Source organism: Phocoena sinus, chromosome 2, assembly GCF_008692025.1.
Source record: "Phocoena sinus isolate mPhoSin1 chromosome 2, mPhoSin1.pri, whole genome shotgun sequence".
Taxonomy (NCBI): Eukaryota; Metazoa; Chordata; class Mammalia; order Artiodactyla; family Phocoenidae; genus Phocoena; species Phocoena sinus.
Genome location: NC_045764.1, coordinates 117,866,202 through 117,878,509, shown reverse-complemented (window position 1 = coordinate 117,878,509; position 12,308 = coordinate 117,866,202). Strand labels below are relative to the sequence as shown.

The 12,308-nt window shown below is 39.6% G+C and overlaps 1 protein-coding gene across 13 annotated transcripts in view; it reads right to left on the bottom strand.

Moving 5' to 3' along the window:
* Positions 1-12,308, bottom strand: part of MIA2 (MIA SH3 domain ER export factor 2) — a 114,119-nt gene that overhangs the window by 82,661 nt on the left and 19,150 nt on the right. For 2 of the 13 annotated variants that reach the window (XM_032622259.1, XM_032622261.1), the window contains exon 1: positions 11,284-11,417. The exons of 7 other annotated variants lie outside the window; for them this stretch is intronic. In XM_032622259.1, the coding sequence (XP_032478150.1) occupies positions 11,284-11,310 (27 nt within the window). In that variant the 5' untranslated portion in view covers positions 11,311-11,417. Of the gene's footprint in view, positions 1-8,680; positions 9,051-11,283; positions 11,418-12,308 lie in introns of those variants that run through there. 4 more of the 13 variants (XM_032622258.1, XM_032622256.1, XM_032622260.1 and 1 more) reach the window with 4 other exon arrangements.

Here is a 12,308-nt window from a genome sequence, read left to right as displayed (position 1 = left end):
GTAATAGGAACATACATATCAATAATTACCTTAAACGTGAATGGATTAAATGCCCAACCAAAAGACACAGGCTTGCTGAATGTATACAAAAACAAGACCCATATATTTGCTGTCTACAAGAGACCCACTTCAGACCTAGGGACACATACAGACTGAAAGTGAAGGGATGGAAAAAGATATTTCATGCAAATGGAAAACAAAAGAAAGCTGGAGCAGCAATACTCATATCACATAAAATAGACTTTAAAATAAAGAATGTTACAAGAGACAAGGAAGGACACTACATAATGATTAAGGGATCAAACCAAGAAGAAGATATAACAATTATAAATATATATGCATATATATGCACACAACATAGGAAAACCTCAATACATAAGGCAACTGCTACCAGCTATAAAAGAGGAAATCGACAGTGACACAGTAATAGTAAGGGACTTTAACACCTCACTTACACAAACGGACAGATCATGCAAACAGAAAATTAAGAAGGAAACACAAGCTTTAAATGACACAATAGGGCCTTCCCTGGTGGCGCAGTGGTTGAGAGTCCGCCTGCCTATGCAGGGGACACGGGTTCGTGCCCCGGTCCGGGAGGATCACACAAGCTGCGGAGCGGCTGGGCCCGTGAGCCATGGCCACTGAGCCTGCGCATCCGGAGCCTGTGCTCCGCAATGGGAGAGGCCACAACAGTGAGAGGCCCGTGTATCGCAAAAAAAAAAAAAAAAAAAATGACACAATAGACCAGATAGATTTAATTGACATTTATAGGACATTCCATCCAAAAACAGCAGATTACACATTCTTCTCAAGTGCGCATGGAACATTCTCCAGGATAGATCACATCATGGGTCACAAATCAAGCCTCAGTAAATTTAAGGAAACTGAAATCATATCAAGCATCTTTTCCAACCACAATGCTATGAGATTAGGAATCAATTACAAGGAAAAGAACGAAAAAACACAAACATATGTAGGCTAAACAATACGTTATTAAATAACCAAGAGATCAGTGAAGAAATCAAAGAGGAAATCAAAAAATACCTAGAGAAAAATGACAATGAAAACACGATGACCCAAAACCTATGGGATGCAGCAAAAGCAGTTCTAAGAGGGAAGTTTATAGCAATAAAATCCTACCTTAAGAAACAAGAAACATCTCAAATAAACAACCTAACCTTACACCTAAAGCAATTAGAGAAAGAAGAACAAAAAAACCCCAAAGTTAGCAGAAGGAAAGAAATCATGAAGATCAGAGCACAAATAAATGAAATAGAAACAAAGAAAACAATAGCAAAGATCAATAAAACTAAAAGCTGGTTCTTTCAGAAGATAAACAAAATTGATAAACCATTAGCCAGACTCATCAAGAAAAACAGGGAGAGGACTCAAATCAATAAAATTAGAAATGAAAAAGGAGAAGTTACAACAGACACTGCAGAAATACAAAGCATCCTAAGAGACTACTACAAGCAACTCTATGCCAATAAAATGGACAACCTAGAAGAAATGGACAAATTCTTAGGAAGGTATAACCTTCCAAGACTGAAGCAGGCAGTAATAGAAAATATGAACAGGCCAATCTCAAGTAATGAAATTGAAACTGTGATTAAAAGTCTTCCAACAAACAAAAGTTCAGGACCAGATGGCTTCACAGGTGCCTTCTATCAAACATTTAGAGAAGAGCTAACACCCATCCTTCTCAAACTCTTACAAAGGCTCAAGAGGGAGGGGATATGGGGATATATGTATACATATAGCTGATTCACTTTGTTTTACAGCAGAAACTTACACAACACTATAAAGCAAAAATACTCCAATAAAGATAAAAACAAACAAACATTGGTTTTGGGGGGGGAAGAAAATCAACAAAATCTAGCAACAAAATTGACAAATCTGTAGCTAGATTAACCAAGAAAAAGAGAAGACTCAAATTACTAAAACCAGTAAGTAAAGTATTACTAGCAATCTTACAGAAATGAAAAAGATCTTAAGAACAATAGTATGTCAACAAACTACATAACCTAGGTGAAAATGACAAATTACTAAAAACACATAAACTATTAAACCTAACTCAAGAAGAAATAGAAAATCTGATTAGACCTAAAACGAATAAACAGACTGAGTTAGTACAGTTGTCCCTTCATATCCATGGGTTCTACAGCCACAGATTCAACTAACTGTAGATTAAAAAAAAAAAATTTTTTTTCATTTCCAGAAAGTTCCAAAAAGGAAAACTTAAATTTGCCACACACTGGCAACTACTTACACAGCATTTACATTTTATTCAGTATTATAAGGAATCTAGAGATTATTTAAAATATACAGGAGAAAGGATGTGCATACGTTATTTACAAATACTATGCCATTTTATGAAAGGGACTTGAGCATCCTCCGATTTTGGTATTCATGGGGATCCTGGAACCAATTCCCTGTGGATACCAAAAAGAATAACCCAGGGCCAGTTGGATTCAGTAGTGAATTATACCAAAAGTTTACTGAAGAATTAACACCAATCATTCTCAAACTCTTCCAGAAAATAAAAGAGGAGGAACTCTTCCTAACTCATTCATTCTATGAAGCCAGTATTACCCTGATATGATAGTCAGACAAATACATCACAAGAAAAGAAAACCACACATCAATATTTGTTATAAATATAGATGCAAAATCCTCAACAAAATACTAGCAAAGCAAATCCAGCAGCATGTAGAAACAATTATATATCATGACAGTGGAATTTATTCCAAGAATACAAGGTTGGTTCAACATACAAAACTAAACCAATAAACACAATATTAAAAGAATAAAGAAGGAAAAAACCCATGATCACTCAACAGACAAAGAAAAGAGATTTAAAAAAATCCAACACCCTTTCAGGATCAAAGCACTCAACAAACTAGGACTGAAGGGAACTTCCTCAACCTTATAAGGGGCATCTATGAAAAACTCACAGCTCACATACTTAACAGTGAAAGGCTGAAAGCTTTCACCTTAAGACCAGTAACAAGACAGGGATGTTCACTCTGTCCACATTGATTCAACATCGTACTAGAGATTCTAACCAGGCAATTAGGCAAGAAAAAAATAAAAGGCACCAGACTGGGGGGAAAAAAAAAGTAAAACTATCTCCATTTGAAGATGATATAATCTTACACATAAAAAAAAAAATCCTAAACCATACATACACACACACACACACACACACACACACACACACACAAACTATTAGAGCTAACAAGCTCAGGAAAGCTGTAGGATACAAAATCAAAAGAGAAAAATCAGTCATATTTCTATACAACAGCAATGAGACACCTGAAAATAAAATTAAGAAAACATTTCCATTTACAATAGAAAAAAAAAGAATAAAATACTTAGGAATAAATTTAACAAAGTTAAGTGGAAATCTTATACTCTGAAAACTACAAAACACTGTTGAAAGAAAGTAAATAAGATCTAAATAAATGGAAACACATCACATGTTCATAAATTGGAAGACTTAATATTGTCAAAATGGCATACTCTCCAAATTTATGTAGAGTCAATGTAATCCCCATCAAAATTCCAAATGCCTCTTTCGTAAAAACAGACAAGCAGATCCTAAAATTCATATGGAAATGCAAGGGATAGCATTTCCTTTTACAGAGATATATAGTCATAGATACATACAAACATACATACGTATGGCTGTCTATCTATCTATCTACACACATATTAACCAAAACAATATTGAAAATGAAGAACAATGTTGGAGTATTCATACTTCCCTATTTCAAAACTTACTACAAGGTTACAATAATAGAGACAGCTTGGTAATAGCCTAAGGAAAGACATATAGACCAATGGAGTAGAAATGAGTATCCAGAAATAAACTTTTAGACTTACCGTCAATTATGATGGAAAGTTATACCATGTTCATGGACTGGAGGAATTAATATCGTTAAAATAGCTATATTGCCCAAGGCAATCTACAGATTCAATGCAATCTCTATCAAATTACCAAGGGCATTTTTCACAGAACTAGAACAAATAATTTTAAAATTTGTATGGAAACATAAAAAAACCCGTATAGCCGAAACAATCTTGAGAAAGATGAACAGAGCCAGAAGAATCATGCTCCCTAACCTCAGACTATACTACAAAGCTATAATAATCAAGCCAGCATGGTACTGGCACAAAAACAGATACATAGATCAATGGAACAGAACAGAGAGCCCAGAAATAAATCCACACACTTATGGTCAATTAATCTATGACAAAGGAGGCAAGAATATACAACTGGGAAAAGACAGTCTCTTCAATACGTGCTGCTGGGAAAACTGGACAGCTACATGTAAAAGAATGAAATTAGAATATTTTCTCACACCATATACAAAAATAAACTCAAAGTGGATTAAAGACCTAAATGTAAATCAGAAACCATAAAAACTCCTGGAAGGGGGCTTCCCTGGTGGCTCAGTGGTTAAGAATTCACCTGCCAATGCAGGGGACATGGGTTCGAGTCCTGGTCCAGGAAGATCCCACATGCCATGGAGCAACTATGCCCGTGCGCCACAACTACTGAGCCTGCTCTAGAGCCCGTGAGCCACAACTACTGAACCTGCGTGCCACAACTACTGAAGCCCATGTGCCTAGAGCCCATGCTCCACAACAAGAGAAGCCACTGCAATAATAAGCCCGTGCACCACAATGAAGAGGAGCCCCCACTCACTGCAACTAGAGAAAGCCTAAATGCAGCAACGAGGACCCAACACAGTCAAAAAATAAATAAATAAATAAATTTTAAAAAAGAAAAAAAAACAACTCCTGGAAGAAAACATAGGCAGAACACTTTTTGACAAAAATTATAGCAATATTTTTTTGGATCTGTTACCTAAGGCAAAGGAAACAAAAGTAAAAGTAAACAAATAAGGCCTAATTAAACTTAAAAGCCTTTGCACAGCAAGTGAAACCATCTACAAAATGAAAAGACAACCTAATGAATGGGAGAAAATATTTGCAAATGACCTGACCAATAAAGGGTTAATATCCAAAATATATAAACAGTTCATACAATTCTATGTCAAAAACACACACAACCCAATTTAAAAATGAGTGAAAGACCTGAAAAGACATTTTTCCAAAGAAGACAAACAGATGGCCAACAGGCACATAAAAAGATGATCAACATCACTAATCTTCAAAGAAATGCAAATCAAAACCACAATGAGATATCACCTCATACCTGTCAGAAAGGTTATTATCAAAAAGACCACAAACCACAAATGCTGGCAAGGATGTGGAGAAAAGGGAACCCTCGGACACTGTTGGTGGGAATGTAAACTGGTGCAGCCACTGTGGAAAACATTATGGAGGTTTCTCAAAAAACTAAAAATAGAGCTACCATATGATCCAGCAATTCCACTCCTGGGCATACATCCGAAGAATACAAAGATTAATTTGAAAAGATACACGCACCACAATGTTCATTGCAGCATTATTTACAATTGCCAATATATGGAAGCAACCTAAGTGTCCATCAACAGATGAATGGATAAAGAAGATGTGATAGATAAATATAGATACAATGGAATGTTACTCAGTCATAAAAAAGAATAAAATTTTTCCATTTGCAACAACACAGGAACCTGGAGGGTATTATGCTTAGTGAAATGACTGAGACAGAGAAAGACAGATACTGTATGTTATCACTGTGTGTGGGATCTAAAAAAATAAAACAAGTGAATACAACAAAACAGAAACTGACTCACAGATATAATGAACAAGCTAGTAGTTACCAGTGGGGAGGGGGGAGAGAAAGAAAAAAGGGAGGGGGTTAAGATGTACAAACTACTATGCATAAAGTAAATAAGCTACAAGGATATATTGTACAGCACAGGGAATATTGCCAATATTTTATAATAACTCTAAATGGAGGATAATCTATAGAAGTTCTGAATCACTATGTTGTACACCTGAAACTAATATAACATTGTAAATGAACTATATCAATAAAAAAAATTATGGTCAATTGATTTTTAACAGCAGTACCAATACAAAATTAATGAGGAAAGAGGAGTCTTTTCAACAAATGGTATTGGGACAAGTGAATATCTACCCGCTAACAAATGAATCTGGACCCATACTTTATACCATATATAAAAATTAATTTTAAATGGATCACAGATCTTAATGTAAGAGCTAAAACTCTTAGAAGGAAGCACAGATGTAAATATTTGTGACCTTATTTTAAACACTGGTTTCGTAGATATAACACCAAAAGCATACGCAACCAAAGGAAAAAAAAGGATAAACTAGATTTCATCAAAATTAAAAACCCTGGTGCTTCAAAGGTCACCATCAAGAAAGTAAAAAGACAATCCACAGGAGAAATTATTTGCAAATCATATACCTGATAAGGGTCTAATTTCGTTCATGTATAAAGAACTCTTATGACTTCAACAGTAAAAAGACAAATAATCCAATTTTTTAAATGGTAAAAGAACTGAAGAGATAGTTCTCCAAAGAAGACAACACAAATGGCCAATAAGCACATGTGAGGTTGCTCAACATCATTAGTCATCAGGGGACTGCAAATCAAAACCACAACGAGATATACCACTTTACACTCATCATTAGAGTGACTATTTAGAAAAAAAAAGTATCAGAGAGGATGTGGGAAATTCGACCCTCATAAACTGCTCGTGGGGGTGTAAAATGGTACAGCATCTGTGGAAAACCATTTGGCAGTTCTTCCAAAAGTTAAACATACAGTAAATATGATCCAGTAATTCCACTCCTAGGTATATACCCAAGAGAACTTTAAATATTCATAAAAAAATGTGTACATGAATGTCCATAGCAGCATTCATCATAGTGGTCAAAAAGTACAAACAACCCAAATATCCATTAAACTATGAATGAATATTCAAAATATAGTATATCTAGACAATGAAATATTTTTCAGCCATAAAAAGGAATGAAGTACTGTTACATGGTACAACACGAAAGACTCTTGAAAGTGTGCTAAGTAGATGAAGCCAGACACAAAAGGCCACATATCGTATGATCCATTTACATGAAATGCCCAGAATAGACAAATTCATAGAGACAGAAAGTAGATTAGTGGTGGCCAAGGGATGGAGTGAGGTGAGAACTGGAAATGTACTAAAAAGGACAGGGTTTCTTTTTAGGGTGATAAAAATATTCCAAAATTGTGGTGATAGCTGCACAATATGATGAACATAAAAAATAATCACTGAATTCGATACTTTAAAAGGGTAAATTTTATGTTATATGATTATACCTCAATAAAAAATTATTTTTTAACTTAAAAAAAAAATTAAAAACAGCAGTGTTGTGCTATCCTAGGCCCCAGGCCAGTGTTGTGAGCATAGTGCATCTAGCCAAAAAAATCATCCAGATGAAGATATCGTTCACAGAGTTGTTCTTCGTGAAGAAAGGGAAATATGTGCAATCTGAAATTCTCTCTCATCCCACAAATCCTTATCTTTCTATATATTCTATCTCTTTGAGTAAGTTGCCATAATCAGAAACTGGGAGTCATTCTAGATTCCTTTTCTCTCTCTGATCCTTTGCATACAATCATTAAATTCCTACCCACTATAGTTCTTAGCTACTAAATATTTCCCATTCAGTACCCTCTTCTCTACCCCTACTTGACGACTCTGTCACCTCTCCCTTATACCCTGCTTCTAGTTTTGTTGTCCTTACACCTAACCTACATACTACTATCAGGAAGATCTATTTAAACCAAAAGTCTAACCACTGCAATACTTCAAGGGCTCTCCAGCACCTACATCACTTGGAACAAACTTACGTCTCCAACAAGCATCATTGCACATCACTCCCTGAGCCCACTTTACACTCTAGTAATACTGCTCCCAGTCTGCTGTACACAAGAAACCGATCATCATAACTGCCCCAATGTTTAAACGGGCTTTTGACATTTTTAATGCAAATAGTTTTTTTAAAATACGGCGACATAAATGCCCCTAAACATGTCAACAAAGACACCTGTAAACACTTAGTGAGAAAAATCCCTGCAACCTGATTATAAACTGAACCTAAAAAAAAAAAAAAAGGAAATTGTGAACACCGGGAGCTCAGTATCTCCAGATTTTACATTAACACGACCTCTCACATTAACAAGACACAGAAAGAAACGAAGAACAATCTCAAAGCATCTCAAAAAAGCATTCTTTATTAAAAGAAAACGCAGAATTAGAATACCGATTCCCTACCCAGGCTTAGGTGTCTTTTCAAGCAACCTGAAGTTTCAGTACTACAAGGAACTTATTTCAGAGGATCTGTCCGCAAGTTTCTCGCTGTCGGGGAAACCACGTGTTACTGACCTCTGTTCAAAATAAATAACACGACCGAAAGGCTAATTCATTTTAGGAATCGGGAAACACACCGTTGTAAAGTCCTGCTAAGCTAATATGCTCTGTTCACCTTTCTGATCTCCAGGTCCCCTTACACCACACAAAAAAACCGCCCAGGCATCCTAGGAACCTGGCTACTGTCTCGGACACAGGCCGTAGCCCGGCGACAGGTGAGAACTGGCTTCAGGACCTCCGACCACCGCCGCTGAGACCCCAAAGCCAAAGTCGGCTGCTACCTTCCCCGGGCGTCTCCCGCGACCCCTGAGCCAAGTGACCCGGATCGCGCCTGGACTCACCCGGCGAAGCTTTCCCAGGACCAGCCCCAAGTGCGGCTGAGAGACAGTCCCGGGGCCCTCCATGGCGTCAAGGCTGCCCTGGCAGTCGGCGCCGTAACCAGGGCCTGGCCGAGCCACCACCAGCAGCACCGGACACGCAGCGTTCGGTCCGGAACCCAAATCCGCACCCGGCAACCGGAGCAGACCACTGCGAAGCCGGCTGCGGGGAGGTGCCAGAGATGAACGGCGCCTACGGGCCTCAAGTGTCCACGCTGCCCAGCCGGGGAGCTTCGGCCCCTAGGTTACGCTTTGCGTCCTAAAGATCCGAAGGTCCAAGCCCGCCCGCACAAGCCTGCGACCTGCACTCTCCTCGCCGCCCTACCCCTCGGTTTGGTTTCGGCCAGACCTCCGCACGGAGGCGGGGTCGCGGGGACTCCGTTAATTTCCCCTCCTACTTCGCGCGAGGTTAGTAGACGTGTCCCGGTCGTTCTCTCTTAAAGGGGCCGGGGCTCTACCTGGCGGAGCTACCCAGCCTTGGAAATCGAGAGGCTTGGGGCTGAGAGAATGGGATTCGACCTCCGGGCCTGCTCTGTGGTGTGGGCCGCACCATCCCGAACGTCAGGACTAGGTCTCAGGAGTCCCCACCTCGGGTGCCGCCGGCGAGGCTTCTCCCGGAAGCCCCTCGGCGTAACCCGGCGGGGTGAGCGCGACGCGCCCCCTCGGCCCGGGTGCTGGCGCCTGGCCCAGCCCCAGCCCCCATCAATTTCCTCTCGCAGCCCCGCTAGAGCCTGCTGTCGGCACCCCACGGAAGCCCTGACGGCGTCGTACCCTGGGGGGAGCCCGCTGGCCCAGGGAAACCGGCCAACGTCTTCATTCCTGTCAGAAAATGGCTTGCAGGGCCTGCGCCTCCTGCCAACCGTGTCCGGACTTTGGACAGGAAGGCGTCTCGGGTCAGCCGTGGTCTGGGCAAAGTTTAACCTCTCCCACGCAAGAGGACATCGATCGGGCCTCCTCTGCCCAGCGAAGGGTTCGAGGGCTTTACTCACTTTTACCTGAGTTACCTGGGAACTTGCTGGGCAAAACTCTTTAAACTCCATGAGCTCCTAGTTACCCAAATGCTAAATCAAACCTGTATGGACCTTAGCTGGGCGCGTGCTGTTCTCCTCTGAGGAAGGGAAGCTAAAAGTAGCATCTTGCCCTCTAAATTTAGGACCCTATATTTAGGTCTGTTGAATAAAATACCCAGGGCTGGATCTGTTCTTGGGGATGGGTTTTAGCTAACACAGGTGTAAAGGATCACCCATCTCTGAGTCTTCTAATTGAAGTCCTTAATGAAGCAACCCAAAAAGCCACAGATACTTCTTCCTAAACAAATCACCGGAGAGAACTCAATAATTGAACATAAGCTTAGTTCCTTAGGAAACTTCCCTAATGTTAAGTTCTAGCAGCAACAGAACTATTGTGCCAAAAAGAATCCAGAAATGGCCCAAGTTCACGGCAAGTGATTTTCAGGACCAAAATGCAGGCTAGTTTTTTGGAACTCAAAGTGCTCTCTCTCATTTGCCACATCAGCTTAAGGAGTTTCAGGAACTTTCACAAGTAGCAAAGAGTAGCAGAAATTGCTTAATGATTCTCCATTTTTAAGGTATTACACAACCTTCATATGTGTTGGACAGTGTGTGCTGAAGCTAAACTATGTGAATAGCTTACTAAAATCAGAAGAGAAGGGGCTTCCCTGGTGGCGCAGTGGTTGAGAGTCCACCTGCCGATGCAGGGGACGCGGGTTCGTGCCCCGGTCTGGGAGGATCCCACATGCCGCGGAGCGGCTGCACCCGTGAGCCATGGCCGCTGAGCCTGCGCGTCCGGAGCCTGTGCCCCGCAACGGGAGAGGCCACAGCAGTGACGAGGCCCGCGTACCAAAAAAAAAAAAAAAAGCCGCCTGCCAGTGTAGGGGACGTGGGTTCGAGCCCTGATCCGGGAGGATCCCACATGCCGCAAAGCAACCAAGCCCGTGCACCACAATTACTGAGCCCGTGCTCTGCAGCCCACGAGCCACAACTACCGAGCCTGTGCTCTAGAGCCCATGCTCCGCGACAAGAGAAGCCACTGCAATGAGAAGCCCGCGCACTGCAACGAAGAGTGGCCCCCGCTGTCTCCAACTAGAGAAAGCCCGCATGCAGCTACGAAGACCCAATGCAGCCAAAAATAAATAATTAATTAATTTAAAAAATCTAAACAGAAGCATAACCAAAAGTTAGAATTTCAGAGGATCTTAGAACAACAACATATGCCTCAATTAAAACACTGTATTACTGAATGAAAATTCTTCAGTTAGTCTGAACATTTTCAGGGAACTCCAGAATTGTTAGCTTTCAGGATCTATTTACAATGTAAAACATTTTTTTAAAAATCCCTTTGCCCTCCCTGAGACAGTCTGTGTCCTTTTATAGTTTTTCAATAATTACCATTCCAAATATTAAAAACAGAGCAGGGACAAAAGGATAAATGAAATTTAAAAGAAAAATCTACAAGTTTCCCATAACAAAAACAGTAAAACTTAAACTCAATGCCAGGTTCAAACCTAATTTCTTTTCTGCACACTTAATAGTCATATAGAAACTTACCTCTTCCTCTAGATGTTTCAATCCCATTTTTTAAAAGGTTCATGTTAATATATTCTAATATATAAATAAAGTTCTACTAAGCTCCTCATATCCTTGAGAAAGATTTCAGATTCTAATACATCATCCTGCACTCTTGTGTTTCCACACTGTGATCCTGCTTTAACACTTGTGTGGCAAAGGGGCGCTATTAGGTGGAGTTGTGACTACCAACCCATAATCTAATTTCATGGACATAACTCCTGATTAATTCTTCCTTAAATGTCATGCATAGTACTACCCCCTTAAAATCTACAATTGAAAAGAGAAATACTAAATTAGGTAACTGATAAAAATAAAATTGAATGTTTTATTCTATATTCATATAGAGTACATGATCTTTACCATGTGAAAGATATCAAAGTTTGTCCTCCTTAAGTAGATATGGGATTTTGCCATCTTATATAAGCTTACTTTAAAGGAAATGGAGAACAAATGCTGTTAGTGTTTGTGACAGCTGCTAGAAAGCATACAAGAACATTAGAAACATGCTAACCAGTAAACCTTGTCCACAACCTAGAAACTGATTTCCCTTATGAAGGGCCCTGTTGCTAAACTGTAAACACTAGTTACTCCCATTTAATTAAACAGTCAGTGTCACAGGCTGTACGATCTAGTCCTTCAAAAGAAAGTCAAACATGCTGAGCCACATCTTCATTCTCTGCACTAGTGATGTAAGAGCTGTTCTCAGAACATACTAAATCAGGAGCTACCTGTTGAACAAGAGCTGGGTAATTTCCATTGTTTATTCCACGTATAAATGAATATATTTATATATATTTTTTATTCTAGTTAAGAATATATAAAGGTTAGAACCCAAAGAGTCTCCTCAATTATAAAATAAAGTAGATTAAAAAGTGGTGTTGATTCCTATTACTTAAACAATTCAAAAAAAGCATTTTGTATACAAAATCTAACTAAAATTATCAGCGAATAGAAACAATTACCTGAAGCATTTAGGCAAGAAGAAAAGGAAACACTTTTGCCTA